At 32.4% G+C, this 27,977-nt stretch overlaps 1 protein-coding gene across 1 annotated transcript in view; it reads right to left on the bottom strand.

The window, feature by feature from the left end:
- LOC124357964 (dedicator of cytokinesis protein 3-like) overlaps positions 1–27,977 on the bottom strand; it is an 82,615-nt gene that overhangs the window by 34,044 nt on the left and 20,594 nt on the right. The window contains 3 exon segments of the mRNA XM_046810174.1: positions 15,296–15,333; positions 15,335–15,397; positions 26,357–26,483. Coding sequence (XP_046666130.1) covers positions 15,296–15,333; positions 15,335–15,397; positions 26,357–26,483 — 228 coding nt within the window.

Genomic DNA, 27,977 nt, shown 5'->3' on the forward strand with positions numbered 1-27,977 from the left:
GGAATAGTTTTTTGTTAATATCATCCCCATTTTTTAAGATATTCTTTTGAAATTAAAAATGAATACTTATATCAATGTCTTTAACAATTCTGTAAAGTTTTAAAATTATCCGATGAATAATAGTGAAAATAACGTGATTTTTACTGAATTTCTCTAATATCGTTCTTAATCACATCATAGGCTAAAAAATTTCTCAGAGACAACAACAACATAACAAATCGCGTTTGTAACAGCTTTTTGAAAATCCATATTGATAATTATATCGTTCTTTGAACCAGAAATATTTGTCATACTCTTTGTTGTATCAATGACATAAATAGGTCTATTCGCTAAAAATTCTTTAGGATTGTAATACATTTCCTTATTATTACAGTAAACTTTCTTAAAATCTTGATACATCTGATACATGATTCTGAAAAGACCTCCTGAAATGTTTAAATTTTGTAATTCATCTGGATAATAAGAACCGTTCAATTTTACTCTGATATTTTTTACATCCAAACTATCAAACTTTGAAGGATTTTTTTCTTGATTATTCTGTCTATCTGTTTGAAAACCTATGATAACGAACTTGGGATTGAAGATATTTCTATAAATATTTGTAATATCGAACGAATAAGTTGTTCCGGAAATACCTTTTTGTTCAATACATTGCCAATCTAGAAAATTAAACATAATGTTTTGACTTTTTGTAATTTCATCAATCAACCTAATTTTACTCGTGGTTTTTATAATCAATCATTGGAACTCTAATAAAAAAATCTGTAATTGTTATTTTTCCATCAACAGGCATAACATTTCCAGTTGCAGTCTTCAGAATCACATCATCGTCTTCTGCTCTTATAAAACTTAGATAAAATCCTCCTTTATAGATCGGAATAGTAACATTTTCAAAAAATCCTAATCCAAAATGAGATAAATTTCCAGCTGCTTCAAAAACACCAAATTTAAAATCTGATTCAAAGCCATTAGAAGTTTGAGAAATAACATCACTTTTTGAATACGAAATAGTTCCTTTAATTGTGCTTAATTGGCCACAGTTTTCGACTTCTTCTATCAATTTATTGTGTTTTCTTACTTCAATCTTAGAAAATAAAAACGGTATAAAATTATCGATTAATCTAACATTATCAGTTCCAAGATATGCTTGACCATCTTGTTTTGTTAAAGTTCCAGAAATATAAAACTGGAAGTTAGACGAGCAAAAGTTATCTCCAAAATCAATATTAAACTCAGTTCTTTTATTCGGTTCATTCAAATGTTGTTTACTAATTGGATAGAAATTTTTAAACTCCGCCCTTTCAATATCACTAGCATATTTTCTGTAGTCCGCCATTTAATAAGAGAAAAATTTAGAAATTTTAAACATCATGTATCATTTTTTCATCGATCTAATGTACGTTTTTATAAGAAAAGATATAAATTTTAGTAAAATAATTAAAAAGATTAGAGTCATTTTTAATGATCTACTTCGTCATATTCAGGATTCTCTTCCTTAAATTTTGCGATCTCGGTCACATATTTCAATAAAATTTGCACAGGATAGTAACCGCTATCTATAATATTGTTCCAATCAACTGTATCTTTATTTTCATCCAAAAACTTTATACTCAAGTGTTGATAGAGACAAAGAACAGACATATGATCTTTTAATTGATAATGTATATTTTCTTGAATGAACTCTGATGATAAAGTTTGATATTTAGCAATGTTATACCAATTCAATTTGTTTACGTATAATCTCATCATATCTTCGGATAATTCATATTTTTGAGAAATGTCATCCCAATGTTCTTTTTTCAAATCTCTTTCGTGTTGCATGATAAAAAGATCGAAAGCACTGTAATGTCCCGCCATCTCTATTTATTAGGAAAAAATTTCAAAATCAAGTTTTTATAAATTGACTCTTTTTTGAGTTACATTCAGCACATTTTCCCGAAATTCTTTTAACTCCGTTAATGTTTGCATAGTATTTTATATCGTTTGTTGCAGTTTTTTCTTTACATCTCACACAATATATGAGCGCCATTTATATAAGGAAAATTAGTCATCGTAACCACCTAATCCATTAAATCTGTTATCAATATTTTCAAAAGTTTTATTAACATCTTCTTTAAATTTATTAAAGTTTTCTTCTAGTTTATTTACTTTATCGAGATATAAAGAGTATCGATCATCTATACTTTTAAGTAATTCATTATTATGTGTTATTTGCTCATTTAAACGTGTACCAAAATCTTCAAAAAAGTTTATTTTCTCATTGAAATGTGTATCAAAATCTTCCAGAATTTTGTTAATTACTTCACCAACTAATACATTAACACTATTTTTATATGTATTAAAGTTTTCTTCTAGTTTATTTACTTTATCAAGTAATTCACCAACATCGTCTACTGATCTTCTATTTCTGGCTTCTAACTTGTCATAGACTTCTGTTGTAAAATCTTTAACATGCTGTTTATGATTCTCGTAATTTTTGTTTAGTTCATTAAACATTTTAATATGATCTTCTAATTGAATCATTACAACAACATCAAATGGATTAATTCCTTTACTAACACTGCTAATTCTTTTTCCTTTAAAATCTAAGGCATTTTTAACATTCGGATCATGTAAATCAACAATATCGATGTTTTCTGATAATTTTAGAGGTTTTAAAATTTGTTCTTTAACAACAACATCATGTTTGTCAATACCAGGTTGAACACCGACAATTCTTTTCTTATTAGCCAAACTAACATAATTCTTTTCAACTTTGATCGCTTCAGTAATTTCATCAGCTTTTTCGATATGAGACATTAAATTGGTAAATAATTTTTTTACACCATCATCAACTTCTTTTTTCCAATGTTTTTATTTTATCAGCAACTTCATTTGAACAAGTTTGTTATCATATTCTGCTTTAAAATCTTCAATCTCGACAGCAAACATATCTGAATCTGGAAGGTTTTGTAATAAATTTTCTAACTTGTTATCAAACTCATTTCTCAAACTATCAAAATTCAAACTATTATCTACATTTTGAATAATTTGTGTTCCAAATACGTCAAAAATATTTTGTGAATCCATATTTATTAAGCAATAATTTGTTAACAACTTCTTTAAAAATCTTTACCATTACTCAGTTCATTCAACACAAAAACACATAAATGACCACAAATTGGGGGATCTTTGTAGTCTTGAATTTGAGAATCGTTATAATAAACGTTTGATTTTTTTAAATATTGGATCAATTCTCTCGGTGGTTTGTCCTCAATTCTTCCATACGAATCAAAATAATATGCATTCTTATCATTTTTATAATAACAAATCCAATGTGTTCCACTTCCCATAATCGAGTCTAAATTCACAATTCCACATTCAAATTTCTTAACTTTTTCAGGTAATGTATCTCTCATGAAGATTCCTCTAAAATGTTTAATATTTTTGCAGATTTCTTCCAATTCCCCGAATGTTAAAGGTTTAAATTTTTTTTTCAATGTTTGATTTCACGTAATTCAAAGTTTTTTCATCTAATCCAGATCCTGTAACATCTTCCAACTCTTTATCTAACCAATTTTAAAAATGTTTCGAACAATAGGAATCACATCCTTTTTAACAATTGGAGCAGCTTTACGAACATAAGGAACAACATTTTTAACAACTGGAATATTTTCTCCAAAATCTAATAAATCTTTCAAAAGTCCACCATTTTTGAGTTCTTTCAACTGATTATAAGAAAATTCTATTCTGGTTCCTTTATTGTTTTTCTTATGTTTTTCGAGTTTATTGTATTGTCTATTTGTTAAAAATATCTTATCTTCGCCATTTTTTAGTTGATCTATTTTAAATTGAATACTAACGGGTATTTTCTTCTTAAAAGCGGATTTTATTTTTTCTTTCTGATTTTTGCTGAAATTTACATTCACCTCCATTTATATAGTTAAAATTTCAAGTTCTCTTCGATTCCCATTCCTAGTTTTCTCTTCAAAAACATTGCTCCAGCTGTTGGAAGCGCAACAAATCTTTCACCTAAACTAGCATCTTTTGATAAAAATCTATCCATTGCTTTATCTTGCAAAACTTTATCTGCTATATGTCTGGAATTTGTGTCTCTATGTTTTGCATAAAAAATATCGTGTTCCATAGCAGCTTGATCTAATTTATTTATACCAGGATCTCCTCTTTTTTAGTCTTTTTTCGAGTTTTGTGCCAGGCCCCAGATACTGATAAGTTGGTACGTGTAATTCAAAAGGTAAATTGTTGATAAAATCATTCAAAAGTCCACTACCCTCAATCATAGATGAACTTATTGCCGGCAAAACTCGTTTTAAATATTTAATTCCATCAGGTTTTTCAATCATTTCATCAAGTTTTGTTCGAAATAAAATCTTTAATCGCTTTCTTTTCGTTCAAAAAATTGTTTGTTTCCAGCCTTTTCTTGAGCATAAATATAATTAATAATTCCATCGAGTTTTGTCAAATCATCGATATATCTGTACTCAATCTTATTATCACTGTATTTTCTCACACCTGATCCTTCGATTCGTTTTTCCCAAATTGGTTTAATCAAATTGAGATATTTTTTACCTTTACTTGACTTTGGTTTCTTAGTTGATGGATCATTATTTTTGTAAATTGAATCAGATTTCCATAAAATTTCAGTATACTTTTTCAAGTCTTCTTCAGAATATAAACCGTCTTTTGGAACATCAGTGCCTGTTAATAATCTCCATAAACCTTGAGTTCCTTCATATGTTTTTTCATTAATAATGATATCATTATGCTCAAAATTCACGGGCAAATTTCCAATCATAAAACTTTTCTTTTTTCTGTCCCAATACAAACCAAATTTATCATCCTTTGCTCTAGGAAGAAATTTTTTACCAATTTCACCAATTATTATATCCGTTGTTCCAGGACTTATTGGTTCAACTATGGTAGAGTCTTCAATGATTCGAGGTCTAAATGGTGTTGAAGATGGTAATTTTGGCAATTCAAACTCAGATTCTGGTATCGAAATATCAGCAAATTGTCGTACAACTGGAACCAAATTCATCAAATTTTGATTATCGCTTAAAAACATTTTCAATTTTGCCCTCAACATTTTTTATTGCAGATGTTACAAGTTGATTAATTTTTTGAATAAATTCTTGTTCTTTTTCATCAATTCGAATCTGTTCTTTAAATTCTTTGATTAATTTCTTTTCTATTTGATCAAGTTTTTTTGCTTCTTCTGAAGTTACGTTCGCCATTTATTTAGGAAAATTTTGAAACGTAAACGTGGAACGTGGAAACGTGAACACGAAACGAGAACACGAAACGTGGAACGTAAAACGTGAACACGGAACGTAAAACGTGAACGTGGAAACGTGGAAACGTGAAACACGAAACGTGAAAACGAGAACACGAAACGTGAACACGGAACGTAAAACGTGAACGTGGAACGTGGAAACGTGAACACGAAACGAGAACACGGAACGTAAAACGTGAACGTGGAACGTGGAAACGTGAACACGAAACGAGAACACGAAACGTGGAACGTAAAACGTGAACGTGAAACATGAACGTGAAAACATGAACGTGAACGTGGAACGTGAACGTGGAACGTGAACGTAAAAACATGAAAACAACTAGATTATCACACGTTTATATTGGAAAATTTATTCAAATATTTACCATTTTTAGGCTTCAAAGTTAGATTAATAGTTAAAAATCCATAGTCTTCTTTCCAAATTTTATCACACAATTCATTAAAGTGGTTAAAACTCATATCAGATCCCACATAATTGTTGTAAATCTTTCTCGAATAGTGATCGTCTTGCTTAAAAACACACAACATATTCAAATTATTTCTAATAACTTGTTTATCAACCTTTGAAAAGCATTGGGAAAGATAGATACAAGATATGTTTTTGTGACGAGACATTACGAAATATTCTTTAATAACGTCCTGATTTTCCAAAATACAATCATCAAAAACGATTAACGAATTGGGTTTACATTCGCTTAACGGAACTATGTCCTCAGAAGCATTATAAAAATGTGATATTTTCTTACTTAAGTTCTTCTCAATGTTTTCAAATCTTTCTTGTAATTTTTTATAGGCGTCCTGTTCTAAAGATTTACTAAAAACATACAAATTGGAATAAGGAATCAACCTATTGTAGATAAAATTCAATAATAAAGTTGTTTTTTCCACATCCACTTGAACCAACAATTAACAATCTGATTGGTTGATCTTTCTTATTTTCTTCAAACGTTTGAAGTTTTATCTGATCTTTTTGCTTTAAAAATTTCTCCATTTAAATAGAAGATTTTCATCTTGAAGCAACGCTTGCGAAAATGAAGCTGTTCAAGTTGACTTCAGAAAGCTCTAAATTAGTTTTTAAACTTGGAACATCCTATTCATTTAGAGGAAGAATCAAATTATTTTATCGGTTTAAGCGGTTTTTATTCTGACAATTTTGTAATAAATATTAGTGAAAGTTCTCCTTATTGTATAGGATTTAGTGAGAAGAACGTAACAAAATATTATGGTTTAAACAAAGGATATTATACTTTCGATCAAATAAAAAATTCCCTTAAAAATTATCTGAAAACATTCAAACAATCAGATAAATCTTTAATCTTTGACGAAAACAAGTTTGAAATGCAAAAAAATTATCTTTATAATAAAATTCAAATAAAATCACCAGTAAGAATAATGTTTTCAGCAATTATTGTAGATTTATTAGGGTTTGTTCAAGAAACTATTGAGCCAAATCAGGTATATTTAGGAAATAAAACGCCAAAATTTAGACCGTTTGATGTAATTGAAGTGCACTGCAATCTCGTTGAACCTAGTTTTGAAAATCATACCGAACATTTACACAAAGAATCTGAAATTTTGTACACTTTTTTCCCAAATGTTGCTTATGGATCGAAAATCAGTGAAAAACCGAATGAAATCGATTATATTCCAATTAGAAAAAATATTAAAAGAATTCAAAAAATCGTTCTAACTATACAAGACTCTGAGGGAAATTTATTAAATAATGAGAGTAAAACAACAATATATTTAAGATTGTCGAAAGAATGATGAATCAAGGGGGGAACGAATCGTTCTTACCTTCAAACTTTCAAAACGAGTTGATAATGATGATAAATACCAATACTTTTATCTAAAAGATAAGGTAGCCCTCGAGGGCCACCTCACAAATATTCACAAAAAATACGAATAAAGACAATGTTAAAGAAAAATACAAAAAAGCTTTGAAAACATAGATTCTGACAAGGGTATCGAATCGCGACTCTTACAAAAATTACATCCAGACACTATTTTCATCAATGAACCAGGCCTTTATTCTCAAAATAAAAATTACTAGTTAAATTTCTTTTCTATCTAAATGGAGTCAGTTGTAGACCTACTCAATAATCAACTAAAATTCAATAACAAACATATCTTTACGATTGTTGACGAAAACAATGTGATCTGGTTTAAGGCTAAAGACGTAGCAAAAATTCTAGAATATGAAAATACTATGCAAACGATCAGAATAAACGTTGACGAAGATGATAAAAACTTCTATTTTAATCTAAATATAAGGGGGGCTATAAATAGCTTACCTTCAAACTTCCAAAATAACACTGTTTTCGTTAATGAATCTGGACTTTATTCTTTAATTTTGAGATCGCATAAACCAGAAGCGAAATTGTTTAAAAATTGGGTTACGAAAGAAGTATTACCTTCCATTAGAAAAATATGGTGAGTACAAACTCAAAAACGAAAATAAGCAGTTAAAAGATGAAAATAAAACAGTTACAAATTAAAGATGAAATGAAATCATTGAAAATAGAGAATCAAGAATTGCGAATGGAATTAATGAAGAGAGATATGATATGTAAAAATTTTGATAAGAAAAAACACCATGTTTTTGTGTTAATTAAGAAGAATCACATGTGGGAATGGCCTTATTACGTTATCAGAGCTCAAAAGAGAGAAATACCGAAAAGATTGAAAGAACTTGAAATTGATTACCCAGAAATGGAAATTTTATTAAGACATGGAGATCCAAATAGTATAAATCTCTACAACCAAATGAAAGAATCTTTGAATATTTTATACAACGGAAATCATTTTACTACAAATATGGCAGAATCTCGACTGATTTATAGAATATCTAAATTACACGATGAAAATGTTTCTAAATTTTACTAAAAACTCTCGATTTATTATATTTTTGTTTGTAAATGTTTAGCATAACTAGGTAACCATTGTAGAATTCTTTTTTCATATTCACAAGGCATTCCGTTTTTATAACTTTCGCTGAAAATTTTTTTAGCACAATCTTTGCAAAAAGCATCTTTTCTATCTTTACTATACTGCCAGTTATTAAATTCAGAAATATTTTTAATTTCTTTACAAAAGTAACACTTTTTCTCTTCTAAAGTTAATTTGTTCATTTTAACGTATAATTCCTTACAATAACAGTCTTTTCTATTCTCTTCTTGACACTTTGTACATTTCTTTTGAGACTCCATTTATATAGAAAAAATTATTACACGATGAAAATGTTAAACTCTTGAATTATGATATTTTGTTTGTAAATGTTTTTGATAATTATTTAACCATTTTATAGTTCTTCCACATTCACATTGAGTATCTTCATAATATAATCTATGGTGATTCTTCTTTACACAATCTTTACAATATGAGTCTTTCTTATCTCTACTATAGTGATCACTATTAAACTCTGAAATTTTTTTAGTTTCTTTACATTTAAGACATTCTTTCTCTTCCAAAGTTAATTTTTCTATTTTATCATACAGCTCTTTATGATACTTCCTATAACAATCTTTACAATTATAAATAATTCCATCTTTTCTACTCTTATCTTTATAAAATTCTTCAAAACCTTTTAATTCTTTGCACATTGAACATTTCTTTTGGGCCTCCATTTATATAGAAAAAATCTTTGACTTTCTCAATTCATATTCATAAAACTTTCCAGTTATTTCTTCATTATTTAAATCTTTTATACTATAAGTTACAGGATCTGTGTTATTAATTTGATAAATCACAAAGATTTCTCTTGACCAATTGTTCTTATATTTGTTCGAAAATGTTTGTTTTTTACTAACAATTCTTACATGATCATTGACTTTAAATTTAGTTTTCGTGTGAATTTCTGGTGGAACATACTTAAAAACCGACTCTAATAACTCTTTTTCTGCATCTTTATCTACGTCTTTCGGTTTCATTTTGATTGTGCTGTGAACTGTATCGTTATAATTGTTTACGATTTTTTGAAGAATATCGATCCATTTAAAGTTTTTATTAATCTCAAAAAATTACTTTCATTCTCTCATTTTGAGTTCTGTTATATCTCTCTACAATACTTGATTTCTCTTCGTTTTCAGTATGATAAATCTTAATGTTGTATTTCCTCAAAACTTCGTTAAATTCTTTATTTTTAAACTCTAAACCCTTATCTGTATGAAGTAGATTTGGCGGTTTGTGATTGATCTTTATCGCGTCTTTTACTATATCTTCGAAGGCTTTTGAAACATCTTTACCGTTTTTTCTTTTGATAGCTCTTGACCAAGCATATTTTGAGAAAGTATCAATAACATTTAACATATACTTGAATCCATCATTTTGATCCGAATAGTTAGACATTATAACTAAATCTGCTGCCCATAAATCGTCAATTCCTAAAGTTATAATTTTTCTCTTTTTAAACTTTTTTCGTACTGGTGCATGAATTTCTCGAGCTTCAATCTCTATCTCATCTTTAGTCTTCAATTCTTGCTTAACAGGTTTTGGATTTGGATTCTTTATAAACTTACTCTTGTTTGTCTTACATTTTGAACATTTTGCAGCGATTCTATACAATCCATTTTGAGTTTGAACGATTTTTGAATCTATATTTTTCGTTTTCTTTTTACACTTGTGACAGTGAATTAAATCATCTTCCATTTACATATCAAAGTTTCCAAGTTTATTTAATTCGTCTAATATATCAGATTTTGCTTCATTTTTATAGCCATACGGTACTGTATCGATCTTATTTTTCTAGGACAATTCTCTTATCATCTTTAGCGTTCAGTGCCAGCTTGTTTATGGTAACAGTGTACAACTCATGTTTATAACTTTTAATGACTGTCATCTCCCTAAATTCTTCTTTATCTTCGAACAAACATCTCTTCAAGTTTTCGATATTTATTGTTTTATTTACAACGCTTCTCTTAATTCCTTTACACCTAACTGGGTTTTTATCTAGATATTTGTACGAGTACATCTTAGACCTTAAACCACAAAATTCTTCTAAAACTTCGCTATTTAACTCATCTTTGAATTTTCCCTATTACCTTCTTATTTTTAGTAGTGAAACATTCATGATCTTTTGGATAATCACTTGTATCAAAGTCATCTATATTTTCTTTAATAATTTTAAAAGGATCTCGTTTCAATTCTAGAAAATAACTGTCTGTATCCATGTAACACAGATTCAAATCTGGATCAAACTTCTTTAATTTGTTGTAATAAAACTCGTACATTAGCAATTTTGAGAGGTCGAGAACTGAAAATCCTATGTAAATCGGTTTTGTTAAATTTAACCTTTTGTTTGTACATGTGACTCGCTATACAGTTGTCGTCAAAGATGTTAAAGCATTTGAAATTTGTTTTCTTAGCTTGTTTCATTGAAAATTCTTCATTTCCAAGCTTAATATCACATCTGTTTCTCACATTTTCCATAGATTTTCCAAAAACTGAGTTGTTCATCAGCTTATAAAAGTCCTTTTCAAAGTCGCTTGTAGCTTTGGTTCTCATGTTTGTGTTAAAATCAATGTATTCTTTCATAAAAGGCTTCTGATCGAATGCAATAACTCTATTCACATGTTTCAAAATCATACCTTGTTCCAAATAGAACTTCAAATTTCTCGAATGAACAACGTATTCAGTTTTATCCAGTAGAGTTGTGCAAAGTTTGTTTTTAAAATGTTCTGGAGCAAGAGGTAAATCCTTGTGATGTTCATGCAAATTTGTTGGATATTCAAGATCAACTTCTAAAATATATCCATAATCTTCGTCGCCAGTGAGTTCCAAAATTGTTTCTTTCCATTCTGCTGTTGTATACGTTTTAGGATCCATCCACTTGATTTCGTTATATGGTAAATTTTGCATAAGTCCATACCCATAAAGGTTGTTTGCATCGACGTACAACAGATAGCTTTCTGGTTTTTGTCTTATCGAAATCTTTCAAATATTTGTTATTTGCTTTAACATATCGTTTAATACATTGAGAAATGCCTCCGCGAATACCTTTTTCAATCATTAAATACATGTTATAATCGTTAATTAATTGTAATTCTATCTTCGTTAATTTTAACATAGCATCCCATGCGAGACTGGGAGCTGTTAGATAGTGTGCCGGATCGAGTTTATAGCAATTCAAACAAATATTCCTAAAATTTTCAAAGATATCAGCGAGCAATAGAACATCTTGAATGTTATAGAGATCAGAGTAATTTCCTAGATTTTTCTCTTTTAATTTGTTCCAAACATTTAAGTAGTGTTGAAAATCTTTCTCAGATATGCTCTCATCTGTCAAAAGTGAATAGAAATCTTGAATTCTCAATTCTTCTGTGTAATCAAGTTTTTCAATACTGTCGATAAATTCATAGGGAAATATTCCCTTTTCCAGATAGAATTTTAAAAATCTCGTCGTCGTCATTTGGCTGTCTTTCTATTATCTCATTCAGTCCATCTTGTATAAAATGAATTTGTATGTTTGAAGTCTTCTCTCTTTAGATTCTTTAGCTAACTTTTCTATAGACGAGGCCATGAATCTGAACGTGTCTACAAACGAAAACTTGATGAATTTTCTTGGCTTATCACCTTCGAATTCATAGCCATATCCAGAATTTTACAGAATAATTTATATATTTTTCATCGGTGTTTGCAATCAAATCAACATTACCGTATTGTTTTGCCAATTCTTTTATGTACAAATGCGTATCGTAATTAGACATATTGTGACAGAAAACGGGAATATTCTGAGGAAAATTTCAAATTCAGATTACAAATTCTATGAGCTGCACCTCGAAATTTTCCAGTCAAATGACAGTGATCTCTGCATTTTTTGAATGCATCATAAGCAGAAACTCCAATTATCTGGTAATAAACCCTAAAGTTTTTTTTCAGTGTCTTGATACGATATTTCTTCACAAATGTGGCAAAGATTTGAATTTTGATACGAAATTTCTTCTTCGTCAGTCAATTTCATGGGCTTCATGTTCTTTGAATTATATTTTTTAGCTATGTACTTCGATAATTTATTGAGCTCTTCAAACAATTTTGTAGGAACGTTCGGCAACTCTTCTTCATTTTTTGCTCGATAACATATCGGCTTGTACATACGAATTGGTCACATTAGACACTAAATATAGAGTAAAACCATAAGGAATATGCTTCTGAATCTTGGTTGTAGTCGATTTTTGCGGATTGTTTTTGCATGTGGGAATCTTCTCTAATATGCTTTCAAAATCCATATAAATAACGTACGGATGGCTAAATTTCTTTTGGTAATTGGTAAATTTAGTTGTTTGACCCGGAAACGGCATAATTGGCTTGCAAACTTCATGTTGCTTACAAATTTCTAAATGATCTGATAAAGCACTATAATTTGTAGAAATGGCTTAAACATCTTCGACACAAGAACGTCTTGTGAGCATTTTTTGATGTCTGTGAACTCGCTAATCTACTTAAATCTGTTATCAAAACATAATGGGATTTATCATCTTGTTTAACATACAATAAATCAACTTCTAACTTGGCGTCATAAACTTCTGAAATTTGCAACGGTACTATGTGTAGTTTTTCATCAAAAGTATAGACATTTACAGACATTTTCGGATACTTGTACTTTGCTTTGCTGCTTCGTTTTTCAAATAATTGTATATCTTTTAAAGACATAGGATAGTCGAATCCAGAAAATATCTCATCGTTCACGAATTTTTCGTATTGTTTTGCTCTGTCAACATGAGTCTCGGGTTTTTCAATAGCGCATCGGATAGAGTAAATAAAGCAATAATCATCTTTATTTTTGATATTTACACAAGCTTTTTTATCTTTGATTTCCTTTGGTAAATCGATATATGATCCTGCGTTCATAAATTCATGTTTATTAAGGCTCAAAACTAGTTGTTTACAACTTTTAAATGTCCATCCGGAACCTTTATTTGGATTATTCGTTTGTTCTCGATGTGTTAATTTATTAAATTGCTTAGTAATAAAGTCGTTTACGTCAAAGATTTCGTCTGCTTTGATAGTAAAATACATTAGACATGTTTGCGGTTCACCATTCACTAAAGTTCGTTCGTATTCGCATTCTAAAGAGAGATAGCCCTTCATAATTTTTAAACCGGTTTCTTGAAATTTTTCGATTAAACTTTTAATGAATCTCTGGCCTCATAATTGATAGATATTTGTAAATTGACATGAACTTATCGTTTAAATTCGTTAAAATGTATTGCTTGAAAAGACCGTGTATTGAGGATAAAACTTCTACATCAATGATATTTTTAGGTTTTTCGTTAAGAGTTTTGTCAATTTCTTCGATCATTTCAGACTTAGTTTTATCGTTTGTTTTCTAAGGACAATTTTTCAGCGATTGATTGAATTTTTTCATCATTAAATAGATTGAGATCTTTTTTATCTTCCTTAAAGTTTTTCTTTAATTCACGCAATTTTTCTATATTGTACATCTTCTCGTGACCATCGATCTGATTCTCCTTAGCCCATTGTCTTAAATAATTCAATTCTTTATTATAAATTTCTTTGTTCTTCAAATGATTTTTTCGAATTGTAATGACGAGTATAGTGATGTTCAAAAATGTCCTTTTTTGCAGTATGGGCACTCTATCTTTTTCCGCTCCATATTTAAAAGAGCAAAAATTTGTAAACTAAAATTTTGAGAAGTGCTGATTTTTGTGACAACTTGACACAAATCAGCACAATTTCTGGTCAAATGTTTTTCAGATTGTTCTATTTTAAAGAGCAAAAATTTGTAAAATTAAATTTTGAGAAGTAGTGATTTTTGACACAAATCAGCACAATTTCTGGTCAAATGTTTTCAGATTGTTCTATTTTGTTATAGAAAAAATCTTTTAACTAAATTTAGTTAAAAGATTTTTCTATAATAAATGGCAGCGCTGTTACAAGAGTTGAATAAGGTTGGTGAACTAAGATTCAAAGAATATAAGAAATTAGTGGAATTGGAAGAAAAAAAGAGATATAGAATCTTGAATTTGGAGGAAAATGAAAGATAAATTCGGGGTTTACAATAATTGCCGAGTTGGAAGATTGTAAAGTACACTTGCCGAACAGATTTTTGACTGTTTTGGATGAGAAAAAGATTAAAGAATTAAACAAAAATGAAAAATTACACTTGATTGTTACTGGAAAGAAGACTATTAAAGATAAAGACTGTGTTACAATTAACTTTGTAGAGTAAAGATTTTTTATTAAGATTTTTTTGATTTTTTCATTAAAAACAGCTTATAAATGTAGAAAGCAAACATTTGAACAGTAAAACAGCTAAAGATTCGGTTATTATTTAACATTCGTGCTTTCCTGTTAGATTTTATTAGATTTGTTTATGGTTCAATGGACAGTATTTTACATTGATTTTCTGTCTGTCCCAAAAGTGGTCTAGGAACCCCTTACTGTTTGATTTTTACAGATTCGTTTATTGTCCTTTAAACAGTATTTTTCCCTTGATTTTCTGTGTGTCCCAAAAGTGGTCTAGGAACCCCTTACTGTTTTTGATTTTTACAGATTCGTTTATTGTCCTTTTTAAACAGTATTTTCCCTTGATTTTCTGTGTGTCCCAAAAGTGGTCTAGAACCGGCATATTCATATCTACTCACACACTACAGTATTAATATATGGAAGTCACGTTTAACAATATTTATATAGAAATAGAAAAATAGCAACATAATTATCACTCACAGCCTAAAGACTTAACACTGCTGGCAGTAAATAATTTTTATTTGATGAACAAGTATGTTGTAACTTTGACTTAGTATGTCTATTACCATGTGATTTAGTTGTTAACCTTTTTGCATGCTTAATTTTATATTTTAAGATTTTACACCAAAAAAAGAGAGCAGATACCCATTTCCAAAACGTGTTTCTGTTGTTGTAACACCTAAAATGGCAAATGTCCATAATTTCTTGTGTCCTTTCAAATCATCAATAACAAACTTTTAAAACAAATAAATATTTTTGTTTTACAATTATTATTGACAAAGCATTGTTACCACTCACTTGTACACTAAAGCAGCAGCAAAATGTCCCTCAATGTAAAGCATCCATTACAGGTTTGAAATGCTCGAACTTGGGGTCGTCCAGGAGACTGAGGATACTCACCTGTATATTCCATTACAATCACATTACATTTTATATTAACAATAATAATATAATAATTTACTATTAATATGATAATTATGTATTATGATAATAATGTGAACTTCATATTGTTAAAATTAGATAGTTTTTTATCTGACCCCCCACCCCCCCCCCCCCCCACCCCCCCCCCCCCCCACCCCCCCCCCCCCCCACCCCCCCCCCCCCCCACCCCCCCCCCCCCCCACCCCCCCCCCCCCACCTAACACTTCCGATTTTAAATTTCACGTGAGATTTACTCGATGTATGTAGGAACCTCTAAAACTTGAACAGGAAAACGATGCTACAAGTGGCCAAGTTATCTTTAAGAACATTTCACTTCACGTGAGATTTACTCGGTATATGTCGGATTTTCCAAACTTGAACAGAAAACAAATCTTACAAGTGGCCAAGATACACTCCTGGACAAAATTATCGCAGCACTTATTAAATTCATTTTCTAAGTTATTAATAAATCTCTCTCTAACCATGCTGTAAAAAATATATTTAAGAGAAAAAGACAAGGAAAACTCAATAAAATCTGTGTATGTTTAGTTATGTCAAGATTTAATGAATAAAAAATTATAATTTAATATGAATTAATTTATCCATTTAACTACTTACGTAATTTAACACAAATTATAATTATTCCACTTTAGTTAATTTCCCCTTATTTAGTAAACGGGTATTACCCCCTCTTGCTTGAATCACTGCCAGGAGCGTCCTAGGCATACCTTCACTGAGGTGCTGGATATCTTCAATAGCTTTCCCCTGCCACTCCTCTTTTACAGCACGTTTCCAGCTCTGCAAGGTTTGCTGGAGGTGGATTTCTAGCACGTGTTCGTTTTTTTTAAAGTGCTCTATTGGGTTTAAATCAGGGATTCTTGGTGGCCACTCCAGGGTAGTGATACCAACCTCTCTTAAGTAGTCTGTCACTGCTGCGGCACTGTGTGGTCTGGCGTTATCGTGCATTCAGCACAAACTGAGGGCCAACGAAAGGTGCAAAAGGTACAACATGTTCTTGTAGTATAGTCTCTACATACCTAGGAGCATTTAGAGCTGGTCTAGATATTGTTACTAACTCTGTACACGCCTCATAATTAATTCCTCCCCAAAACATAACAGAACCACCCCCAAAAGGTACCTGAGGTGAGAAACAGGCCTGAGCGAAACGTTCTCTACGCCTTCTCCATACACGCTCTCGTCCATCCGGAGACCTCAGACTGACTCTTGTTTCATCAGTGAAGAGGACTGCCTTCCAATCCTCCACAGTCCAATTGACATGATTTTTGAGCAAACCGTAATCTCATTACTCGATGCCTTCTGGTGAGAAGTGGGCCTCTGGCAGGTCTTCTGCTGCTCAATGTGCCTTCATGGAGACGTCGGCGTATAGTTCTACTTATAACTTGGACATTTTGAGTTGTTTCTTAACATTGCTTGCAGCTCTGTACTTGTTGAAGTACGATTTCTTAAATGCGTTTAGCCTTACAAAACGGTCGTCAGCTTCGCTTGTAGCCCGAGGACGGCCCTGGCCTCGCCTCCTATTGTCGCTCCTGGTTTCTTGAAACCGCTGAACCACTCTCATAACAGTTGTGTTGTGTATGCCAAACAAAGCAGCAACTTCTCTATACGAACGCCCCTGCTGTACAAAAAACCTTATTCTAGCCGCTTCTCTCGGTGTCAAGAATCGAGGCATACTGCTGTTGCACTTCCACCACAAAGTAAACTCAGGCGCAGACTGAGAGGAGAAATGTCATTACCCTGATAAACATTTTCAGTGAGTCACATTATGGAAAAGAGCAAGGTTGTACATGTCCACATAACACACTATTGGAATTCTGTAATCATTAAGATAAGATAATTACATTAGATAAGGATAACAACTGGCCACAATATCTCCTTTATCAAGCTAAGAATCCTGAGTAACAATATGAGACAAATAAGGTATTTTTATAAGTAATAAAAGAAAATTATTTTGTCCTGCGTTAATTTTGTCCAGGAGTTTATCTTTTCTATGGCATCTGATCTGCTCCTATCCTATTGAGAAATAACTTTTACTCCAGTTTTTAAATTCATCCTTAGTGGTTTTACAGTAAGCAAAACGGTGCAAAACGAACATCCCAGTTTATGCTGCTGTATTGGGTAAACAAACTAGCTACACTACAATATTTTAGTAAAGTCTGTAAGTATATGACATTAGACAAGCACCGCTGCTGCATGTCTTTGAATAGTAAAAGCCTTTAGAATAATTCAGAATAATAAAGTTAAGTTAATAAAGACGGATAGTTATAAATAAAACAGAATAAACAAAACGAGTAGTTTTGCTTAGCAACTTGGTTGGCAACGTTGCAATTCTGATGATCAGTCATCAATATATGCTCTTTCTCTCAACTATAGTGCGTAAACACTAGAGTGTGACAAAAATATAATATGTAGATAGAATTTCTTAATTAAAAATAAATACAATTTGTGTTTTGTTATAATGTATTCTTTAAGACTACGAAACTCCATGAAGTCTGTTTAATAACCTAACAAAACGGAAGAACCCCACAGATCGAAACGATATTTGGACCAATGAAACCAGCGAACAAATTCATCCTAATATGACAATATGTCATTTAATTTTACTCAGTTTGTTTGCAAATTGGTTTACTTCGTAATTTTCGAGTTGCCATCATTAGACAAGCGTAAAAAGTTGTAATTAATTTGTTTCCTTTAATTTTGAGCTGTTGACCCCATAATCAATAGACGACCAAGAGGACCGATGTACCAAGTTTCTCGGTCGTTTCAGGGCCCTTTCAACAGTTATCGCACGGAAGGACAGACAGACATACAAAAGCCCAATTTTAAGAAGACCAGTCGAGTAATAAAGAGTAATATTGTTACAGTAAATGTAGCCTATTATAATACAAACAAGATGCAATAATCGTGAAAACAGAAGTACAGTTCTTCGGTATGGAATGGTTTTTGGGGCAAAAGGCAAAACGATGAAGCAAGACAATTTATCACGATCAAATTTTCGATTTACGACCTGATCCACAATAATGTCTCAATCACACCCTTGCTACAAATGACTAGACAACGCGAGCTGGCGGACGCCGAAGCGAGGAGAGCTGTAACCGGATAGCTAGGGGTGTGATTTGTATGTGACCGCAATAGCGAGAGCAGCTCAGCATATGTGCCCCGCCGCCGTGTCCACATTGTTTTACAGCGACGGGCATTCAAAGAGTCAACCCTCGGCCAGTTAATTCCCAGGATATCGCTTTCAGTCGACTGCCCTCCTCCTGCCTTCGACCCCTCACCCCCGCTCACCCCCGCTCTACACCCCTGACTCTACATCATTACGCAGTGTCACACTTGCTACATTTACACCGCCACACATTCATATCACAATGGCACAACTATTGTCCACTGTGAGAATCGCTATTTTATTCGCTCCCTCCCACCAGGCTTGGCGACTAATAGAGCTTTAATACACTGTTCAGGTTTAGCAGTCTTGGAGAAAAGTAACAAATGACAAACTTAAGTAGACTAAAAACATTTAGGCAAGATTTGGTAGTTGGCACAATTATAATTAAACTTTGCAGCAATGTATTTGCATCGTATCGAACATTTTTATGTATTTCATTTGTTTTTACCACAAAGGGAGTACAGTCTATGCAGGAAGTCTTTAAATTTTCAAATGTAATCCTACATAAAATTAATCCTCATTTTAAAAGTCTTCATTTGTAGAATACAATGTGCAACTCGATTTCAAAAGGATGATTTAGTCCGGACCTACTAGCTCAAAGCTTGTAATTGGTTTTTGTGATACTGTTAATAATCTATTATGTATATGAGCTCAACTTCCACTATCCCTGCTTTGCAAAAAAGGCATATAAACAGAGGAAAACTGTACGGTTTATAGTACATTTATTGTCCTATAAGAAAATAATTAATTCCGCACATAGTATCATCCAATTTAAAAAATTTAAGGCTAATAAACGCTCCATGTCACAAAATTCTTCCTTTGTTGAAGTAGCGATTACAATGTTCTATTTTTCTAACGAAGGGACATAAATTAAAATATAACACAATTTCCAGGGCCCTTTATATTTGAAATATTGCAAATCATTTCATATGTAGCTCTCCCCACATCGTAGTCAAAACAAGTGAAGTACTGTCTACATCCAAAGTTTTCAGTTTAGTTATGGCAAAAATTAATAGTCGCCACAAGGTTGGTTTCATTACGTTATGTGGTATTAATTTGTGGGACGTTATTTTATATATATATATATATATAGATATATAGCCTATTATATTATTCCATATTCAGACTTTAGCCATTCACCTCTGTATATTCGGACTTCAGTATGTATCTAGATGAGTTTGAAAACAATCTTTGATTACGATATTCGTAATTTAATTCAGTACAGGAATTTGAATGCTTCTAATTACAATAATTTCTTTACAACTATCCCTTACAGAAGTCAGGAATTTTCTCCAGTTTACAAACGTTGGAAGATTACAGTTGACATCTGTTGTACTAAGTTTACTTGGTAACACAGTATTGTCTCAGATCAGGAAGCAGTCTACAAATCAGAAGAGTTGTGTCCAGGGGTGAAAATTTACTTTCCATTTTGTATATAGTCTCCTCCGCTTTTGAGCCCAGTTTTTTAGATACCATATATATACACATTAGTGGCTTATAACATCAATGGTAGATTGTCGATTTCTTGTGGGTCAATGAGTGCACTTCAACATTTTTCATTCCTGCATGTGAGGTGAGTTTAAGAAAAGCCTCCCATACTTCCTTTGAAATTATCTGTTAACCTCATCAAGCTTCACCTTCTAAAACATTACAACTTCATCTGGAATTTTTCTCTTTTAATTATATAGCACTAATCTAAGACTTGAAATGTACGGCATATTGATAAGCATTTCCTTCGATACGATTCAATAATTATTACCAATTAATTTGTCTTATTTAGATCCTGATATATTTTCATGAAATCGCGTACTTCAATCGTAAACATACGAGTCGAAGTGAGGCGGGGGAGAGAAGAGGAGGAAGTTATTTAGGCGTGCTATAGCATTGCTGAATGCTCGATTCCAACCGAAAGAACGGATTTCTCTTATTCAACTATACTCGGGACTAAATTTAAAAGTATTTCTTTCGCTTGCTCAGTGGAGGACCAGGGTGGGCTTGGTGGGGGGAGGGGGGAGAGCCACCCCTTGCTGGTTTAATCAACCCTAGCTGTTGGTTTGCGCGCTCCACCCCTGGGGCTCACTCAATGTGCGAAACATTTAATTGCTATTCCCGGATTGGGGAGTTTGGGGGGGGACTATTTGAAACTTTCGAGAAACTCATAGTTGGCCAACTCAGGAAACAATCCATCTCACAAAAACTGTTTTAACATCTATAAAGGTTTTCACAAGTGTGTAAAAATCGGGCGGAGTGGTGGATTTATAATCTTAGACACGCACTTGAAAAACAGATTCAAGTAAGAAACATTTATGTTATCCAATCATCATTCTAGTTATCAATCAGTTTTACACAGTATAAAACACAATTGCCTTGATAGAAGAGTTGGTCGGTTTGGTCATGGTCAATGTTCGGCTGTATAATATAATCGTAATCTTTACTATGTGCCGATAATCAGAATGACACATTTTTACATATTAAAAGTTGCAATGCAGTGCCACTATTCCTTGCAGTTAAATTTAATATTTTTAATCTCTGCCTTTCATCACTAATTGTTGCACTTAGATCCAACTATTTGGCAGTACCGTAGCCAGAAGTTCTATGAATCATTAGGTAGAACAAGATATGCATTGGAGCTGCGGAAATTGTCCATGGTCAAGTAATTTGTTCCCTATTCCCATTTGGTGAACTAAAATCAGTTTTGTAGGTCCTGTGTTCTTCCCATGATTTTTTATTCTGTTATTATTGTTTTCCCGTATATGTTTTTTAACAATTATAAAACTGTATCGACAAACATTCCTTATCAAACAAGGCCGTAACCCTATCCGTGTGATTTTTTCATTGAGTTACGATGTGCAGCGAGAGCAAAAACGTCTTAATTAATGAACTGTAGTCGATGCCTGCAGGTTATAAAACATCCATGACAGCAATATTAAAAGTTACACACTTCTACGCCTTATCCTTGATCATAGCGTTATGGGATATGTCTCATTTTTAAGATCTTTATAAAGACTTCAGCAGTAACCGATTCTAAAGAAGTTGGATCAGATGCTACATTCGATATTTCTATTTATAAATGATAGAAAATGTACTAAAAATAAAATCCTAAAATGTTAGAATCAAGTGAAAGAGTTCACCAAACATTTCACACACCTAACTTTATCCAATTTTGATGACATTTCCATTCAGAAAAACCACGTACAATTTCAACATAATAAGGTGATATACTATTGAAAAATACAAATATTTGGAAGCATATTTGTGGAGCATACAGTTACAGGAAAGTCATGCTAAATATCTATCAATATCCCGTAGTCGTGATAGTGTTTCCCAAAGTCATAAGGAATTCAACATCCCAGATTGTGATCGTTATGCAATGTTTAGCAATCCGTAAGGTAATTAGTTGCCTTATCACTAAAACATAATAAGGTTTATGAAATTTAGATGCAGTTAATTTTAATGTAGGTTATGAACAAAAAACCTCAATACACTGTCATTTAGATTGTAAATCAGGTATAGTGTTTTTTTTACCAATAAACTTTATTATTATTTTCTTCATTCTTAAAGTAGTCGATTTTTAAAAATATGTAACTAATGGCCAAATATCCGTAAAAACCTAGTCAGATTCTTCTATATATCACTTCGAATGTTTTTGACGTGAACAACGTCTTAAATTAGGTTGCGGTTTGGAGTCACTCATGAAAAAGTGTAACGCCCGGTAACGTTACTGATGCCCGTCCAGCTGAGTCCGCCGTACGGGATCCGCAGGGAGAAAGCAGATAAACTGTGGGTCGGCGCACGGGATAAAAGCAGATAACTATGTTTATTCGTGATAAAATGTTGGAGTGCTTAGATTCGTCATTCTACAACAAACTACAACAATAAAGGTAAATAATTGTACACTGAATATTTCATTACCGTAAACTATGATTGATTGATTCATATTGTTAGATTGACACAAAAGTTGAGTGAAAACTGAGTTTATAGGTATATGTCATAACTATTGACAAATGTTGATAGTGTTTAAGTAAATTATTAGTTTAAATCACTCTGCAATCAATCGTAATTCAGTCGATTGAGAAGAAACAGCGCCCGTATTGCTAGTCAAACATTTAAAATAACAAATTTATAACCTTTAACCTCGTCATAACAGTGCGACCCAAAAACAAACGAACTAATAACGACCCAATCACCACGCGCGGAGTTAGAATTTAAACTATGTTTAGCAAGAATTTCAAATTCCTAATTTTAGTAAGATGTTTTATTCAACTTTACCATTTAGCAATAACATAATTTTAATTAATTTCAAATTATGTACAATGTTTTAGTAAATAACAAAATATAATTTCTATAGTTATTAAAAATTTGTGCAATTCTTATTTTCATTCACTCGCGCACTTGTTCACTATTGTGCAATTTAATAATATTCATATCAATAAATATTCTACCGGAGAAAAAAAGACGTTTTGTCACGTAACATCTTCGCCCGTAAAACCGACTTTACAGGCAACCATAAATTTTTACTTTTTAAGGATTCATTATCTGTTGTATCGATGATTGGTATTAATTTTTTATTATTAATCCAATCAGTTACGACATATCGAACACAAAGCTTAATGATTTTGAGATTTAGTTGTAGAGAAAGAAGGCTTAATAGCAAACTAACTTAAAAAACTCATAAGTTCTAAGTTCTAACTAATAAGGTAAGTTGGGCATTGTTCTATTAAGACTTAATAGAACTAATGCCCATTTTATTCATGTCCGAAACAATCCGCACTCCGTTTTAAGTCGTTAATATCTCAAGATAAAAGTTACAGAAAATTATGTTACTTTTCTATCGCAAAATAGCGAAGGGGCGTTAAGCGGAAACAGTAAAATATTAGGGTTAAAAAAACTTCCACGATAATAATTTTGGAAACAAAATTTTAACATTTAGATCCCTCAAAAGTTGTTCATGATTTAAAACATGTTAGGATGAGATTGGCTTTAACTTTTTGCTGAAAGATAAAAGTATTATAGAAGGGGACCATATCATCGCTAAGGCCTGGGTTGTAGCCAATAAACTGTTTGGTTCAGTGCTTTATGCCCAAAGTACATTGTTTAAACTTCGCTTATGAGTTATGTAAAGATTAGTTTTTGCAATATAACTAGTATTACAATTTTTAGTTTACACATCTCTTTCTACATTATTGATAAATAATAAACTCCCAAACTGTTCCAAAGTGATAACTATAGTGTTTTTTATTAAACTCAGGGACATCAATTTCAAGGAGTTGTTTGTGATACAAAACTACTTTGGTTGCGTGTACGAATTAATCGTTCAGTGTCAACATAGAATCTTTGCCCTTTAGACATTACAAAGGGTCCACAAATAAGAACATTCTTCCTGTTGGATTACTGCTCGGCTAGCGTATTATACGTTCTGGCGTTCACCTCAAGCCACATTGAATGCAGTTAGCTAGCAATAATTTGGGAATCTATTTTTGTGGGTAACGTTTTGGGAAATTTTCGTACCTCTTATTGTGGAAATAGAATGGCAGCAATGCAATAGCTTTGTACGCAAAATCCAAATCATATCTTATTTTCCAACGGGCCCCATTTCCATTTTATTGTTTTTGGGTGGATGGTTAAGACAATTTTTTAAAAAGGGGCAACTTTTGAAAACAATGATGTTGGAGGCTGTGCTGTTATACATAAATCGTTTTGAAAAAGTTGTTAATTGTGCTTTAAAAAATGAACAGTTTCTGTAAAACAATGAAACAATAAATGGCAAAATAATTACATTAAAAAATATGTAGGTGTGCTCAAACAAATTCTTATTAAATCTACCTACAAGTCGTAAAACATTTAGGTTTTCTTAAATACTAGATTTGTAATAATTCTTAAATATAGATATCGGATTTATCTTCTTATTTCTGTGGCGGTAGACTTTTCCATACGAGTAGCAACGTCATTAATAACCTTTCAGCATTAATTAATTTGCATTTTATAATTCACCGTCCTGTCCTAAGTATTTCCTTTTTCCCCTTCGTTAAAGTTTAAGTTTGGTGGCGAGGAATATGTAAATGTTTAAGAAGAAAAAGAATAAGAAAATGAAATCATTAAGAAAAACTTTGTAGACAAATTTCACATTGTTCCGTGCAATTTTATAATTTTTTTCATAGATGTGTAATCTACATAAAACTTGTTTTATAACATTTGTCAGCCATCAGGACTCGATAGGTTTGTGGTGTTACCTCAAAATAGTAGATGAAAAGCAATGAGTAATCAGTCATTTATCAGTGTATATTATTACTGTGCAAACTTCTTTATAAACAAAAATTGCAACGTTAATGCTCCCCCCCCCCCACCCCCCCCCCCCCCCACCCCCCCCCCCCCCCACCCCCCCCCCCCCCCACCCCCCCCCCCCCCCACCCCCCCCCCCCCCCACCCCCCCAAGTGATTTCTAGCTTAGAGAACTTTTTGATTGTCAGATAAGGAACACCAAAGAGAAATGTTTTGTTCTTTTTATGAAAACGACTCACAGCAGCTGTTTTGAAAATAAGGTCAAATTTTAATTTAAAGGGAAACTCCGCCATACAAACTTCCAGAGAGAATAAAATTACTATTCAAACCTTCAAAGGGGATAACCTAAATTAACTAGTAACAAAACTAATGTTACTATTTTCATGAACTATTTACGAGCGATTATCAAGGATTAACCAATATTTTTTATTTATTGTTTTACAAATGACACTATCAGAATGGTGGTAAGAATAGATCTGTAAGTTCAGTACGGTTTTTCAATGAAGTTTAAACGTTGATGTGCCGCTCACCACAGCCGCAGTGGCAGGGGTATTATACTACAGCGTGTAATCCGCGTGATAAGGCGGGATACATGTCGAAACCATTGACAGCCCAGCACAGGTAACCGACAGGCGGGCAGCTGCACTTTATCCCAGGCCGTGTCGCTGATAACCGAAGACCTCTCCCTTATCGGCGGAACACGCCGGACACAAAAACTAATTCCGCGCGCTACAGATATACGGCCCGACCCCATTGTAGGTATTTTCGTCCCGCTCAGAGCAAACAAAACGGGCCTATTCTTTAACCGGGCACCGTTTAATGATAAAAATATTTACAATAAAAAAGAATACAACGTTAGGCGAGAGTTGTACTCGGCGAGCTTTTTTACAGAGGGTCGGAAATATAAATCTAGCTTATCCAGTCAGGAATACAGGAGGGTGGGCGCAAGCCTACCGCACAAAAGTCATTCTTATATTCCGACATGAAATCACGTCCCCGTGTAAGGGTTTGTTTTTTCAGAGGGCTGAAAAAATACATCGTGAATTTCCCGCAAGGTCCCGAACTCTGAGCAATAAATTAGACTAAAAACTTTTGATCTATGGCCAGCCGGCATAACACTGTCGTTCCGGGGAAGGGAAAAATCTGCACCGGAGAAAAACGCGGGAAGAGATTCTAGCGCCAAACTACCCCACTCCACGCTTTTATTCATATTTTTTTTTTTCTCTGAACCAATCGCATTCTTCTTCTTCTATCCGTTGCTATGGAGACGATTCTACCCTCTCGCTCTCCTCCCTTGCGCCTCGTTTCATTTTTCTCATCCCCCAGAGAACGTTTTATCTGGCTGAATTTGAAAACGCCACATCTATTAATCCCCTACCCCCCTCTCCTGATCCGAGCCTTGACTACTCGCTATCTCTCCCTCGGTCGTATTCAAATCATACGAGGATATTGAACATCCATTATTGCGCCGTTACCTGCCGCTGGGTCCGAGCCGGAACCCCGCACAATATGCTGACGCATGTCTCCTGTCCGCCGTCACTCCATTGTCGGGCGTCGACTGCTCTCCTCCTCTCGTTTCTTGCTTGTCGCTGGCCCTTCTCCCTTTGTAAGACACAATATTTGTACCGATACAATCTTTATAGTCACGTGAATACTGAATATAAATAGGGTGTCCTTTCACCACAGTGAACATGACATTGTGGTGAAATTTCTATGATTTCACGAACTTACAACCACACTATATTATAACTATATATGATATTTATATATATATATATATATACTATATATATATATATATATATATTTTGTACAAGGTTAAATCTGCCTATTATTATTTTATAATAAAATGTGGTACTTTAAATATAAAATAAATAAATAAAAATAAAATATAATATAATATATATATATATATATTATATATATCATACAAAACAGCCCAAATACAGAATAATTGAATATCGTAAAAAAGTAAGTGGCTCTGTGCTGTAATGGTTAGCACATTCACCCGGCAAGTGAGAGATCCGGAGGTTTTCGAGCAGTCCCGGCGGAGGGAAAGTACTTTTTGTTGATTTCAATGTTTATTGAAATTAAATTAGGCTATTGCCACTTATACAAATTTATAAATATAAACTATATATATATATAATATATATATATATAATGTTATTGTTCCTGTTATTATAATTAACGGTGAATTAAGCGCTATAACAGTGAAAAGTATCATTATATATTTTTTTCTCTTATCATTGAGAGATTGCTAGTCGAGAAAACTTCTTGGAATTCAACACGACCAGTTATTCCCTTAAAAATTTTACTATTTACAATTTGATATTTTAATGGCATTAAAGTAGGAAATATGTTTGATGTCAATATGAATAATTATTTATATTCATTTTGTAAATTTTCATCAATTTATGAGTTCTAAATGAATTAGGAATATTTTTAAGGGGAACTTAAAGGGGGGGGGGGGGGGGGGTTTTTTAATTTTTTTATTTTTGCAATTTTAATTCTAATTCAAACTGTCAGCTACATTGCTAACTATGAAGTTGCACTTTATATACTAAAAAACTGCTATACCAAGTTAATTCTATTGAACGCCACTGATTTATAAATAATAACCGAGCCCAACACCACTTGGAAGCAGGAATGTTATGTAGGGTGGGAACCTAGATATCGGGGACGGAGATAGTCACACTGGGAATCTACCCCTGTTCAAATATAGATACAAGCTTCACCATATTATTGTCTAGATCCCGCTAGTGCAGGAGTGAACAGTTTCCAGTCCAGTTCTGATAGAATTTGACAGCATTGTGATACCCAACGTGAAGTTCCATTCTACAGTTTTATCGCCAATCTTATAATAACCGTTTATGAAGCAACTGTGACTGTTTGACAATTTTTATGGAAATCATTTAAGGTCGAAAAAGGAGTAGATGCACTTAATAAACCTATAAGAATGAAAATAAAAATCGCGTGGAAGAACAAATAAGTGATAAGATACTATAGTAATATAGAATTTTTAAAATCACATGGAGGAACATAGTAATAAATTGTTATTCAAGAAATTAAGGTAAAAAAATAGGCTCCTTTGAT

This window comes from Homalodisca vitripennis, chromosome 1, assembly GCF_021130785.1.
Source record: "Homalodisca vitripennis isolate AUS2020 chromosome 1, UT_GWSS_2.1, whole genome shotgun sequence".
In the NCBI taxonomy this organism is placed as follows: domain Eukaryota; kingdom Metazoa; phylum Arthropoda; class Insecta; order Hemiptera; family Cicadellidae; genus Homalodisca; species Homalodisca vitripennis.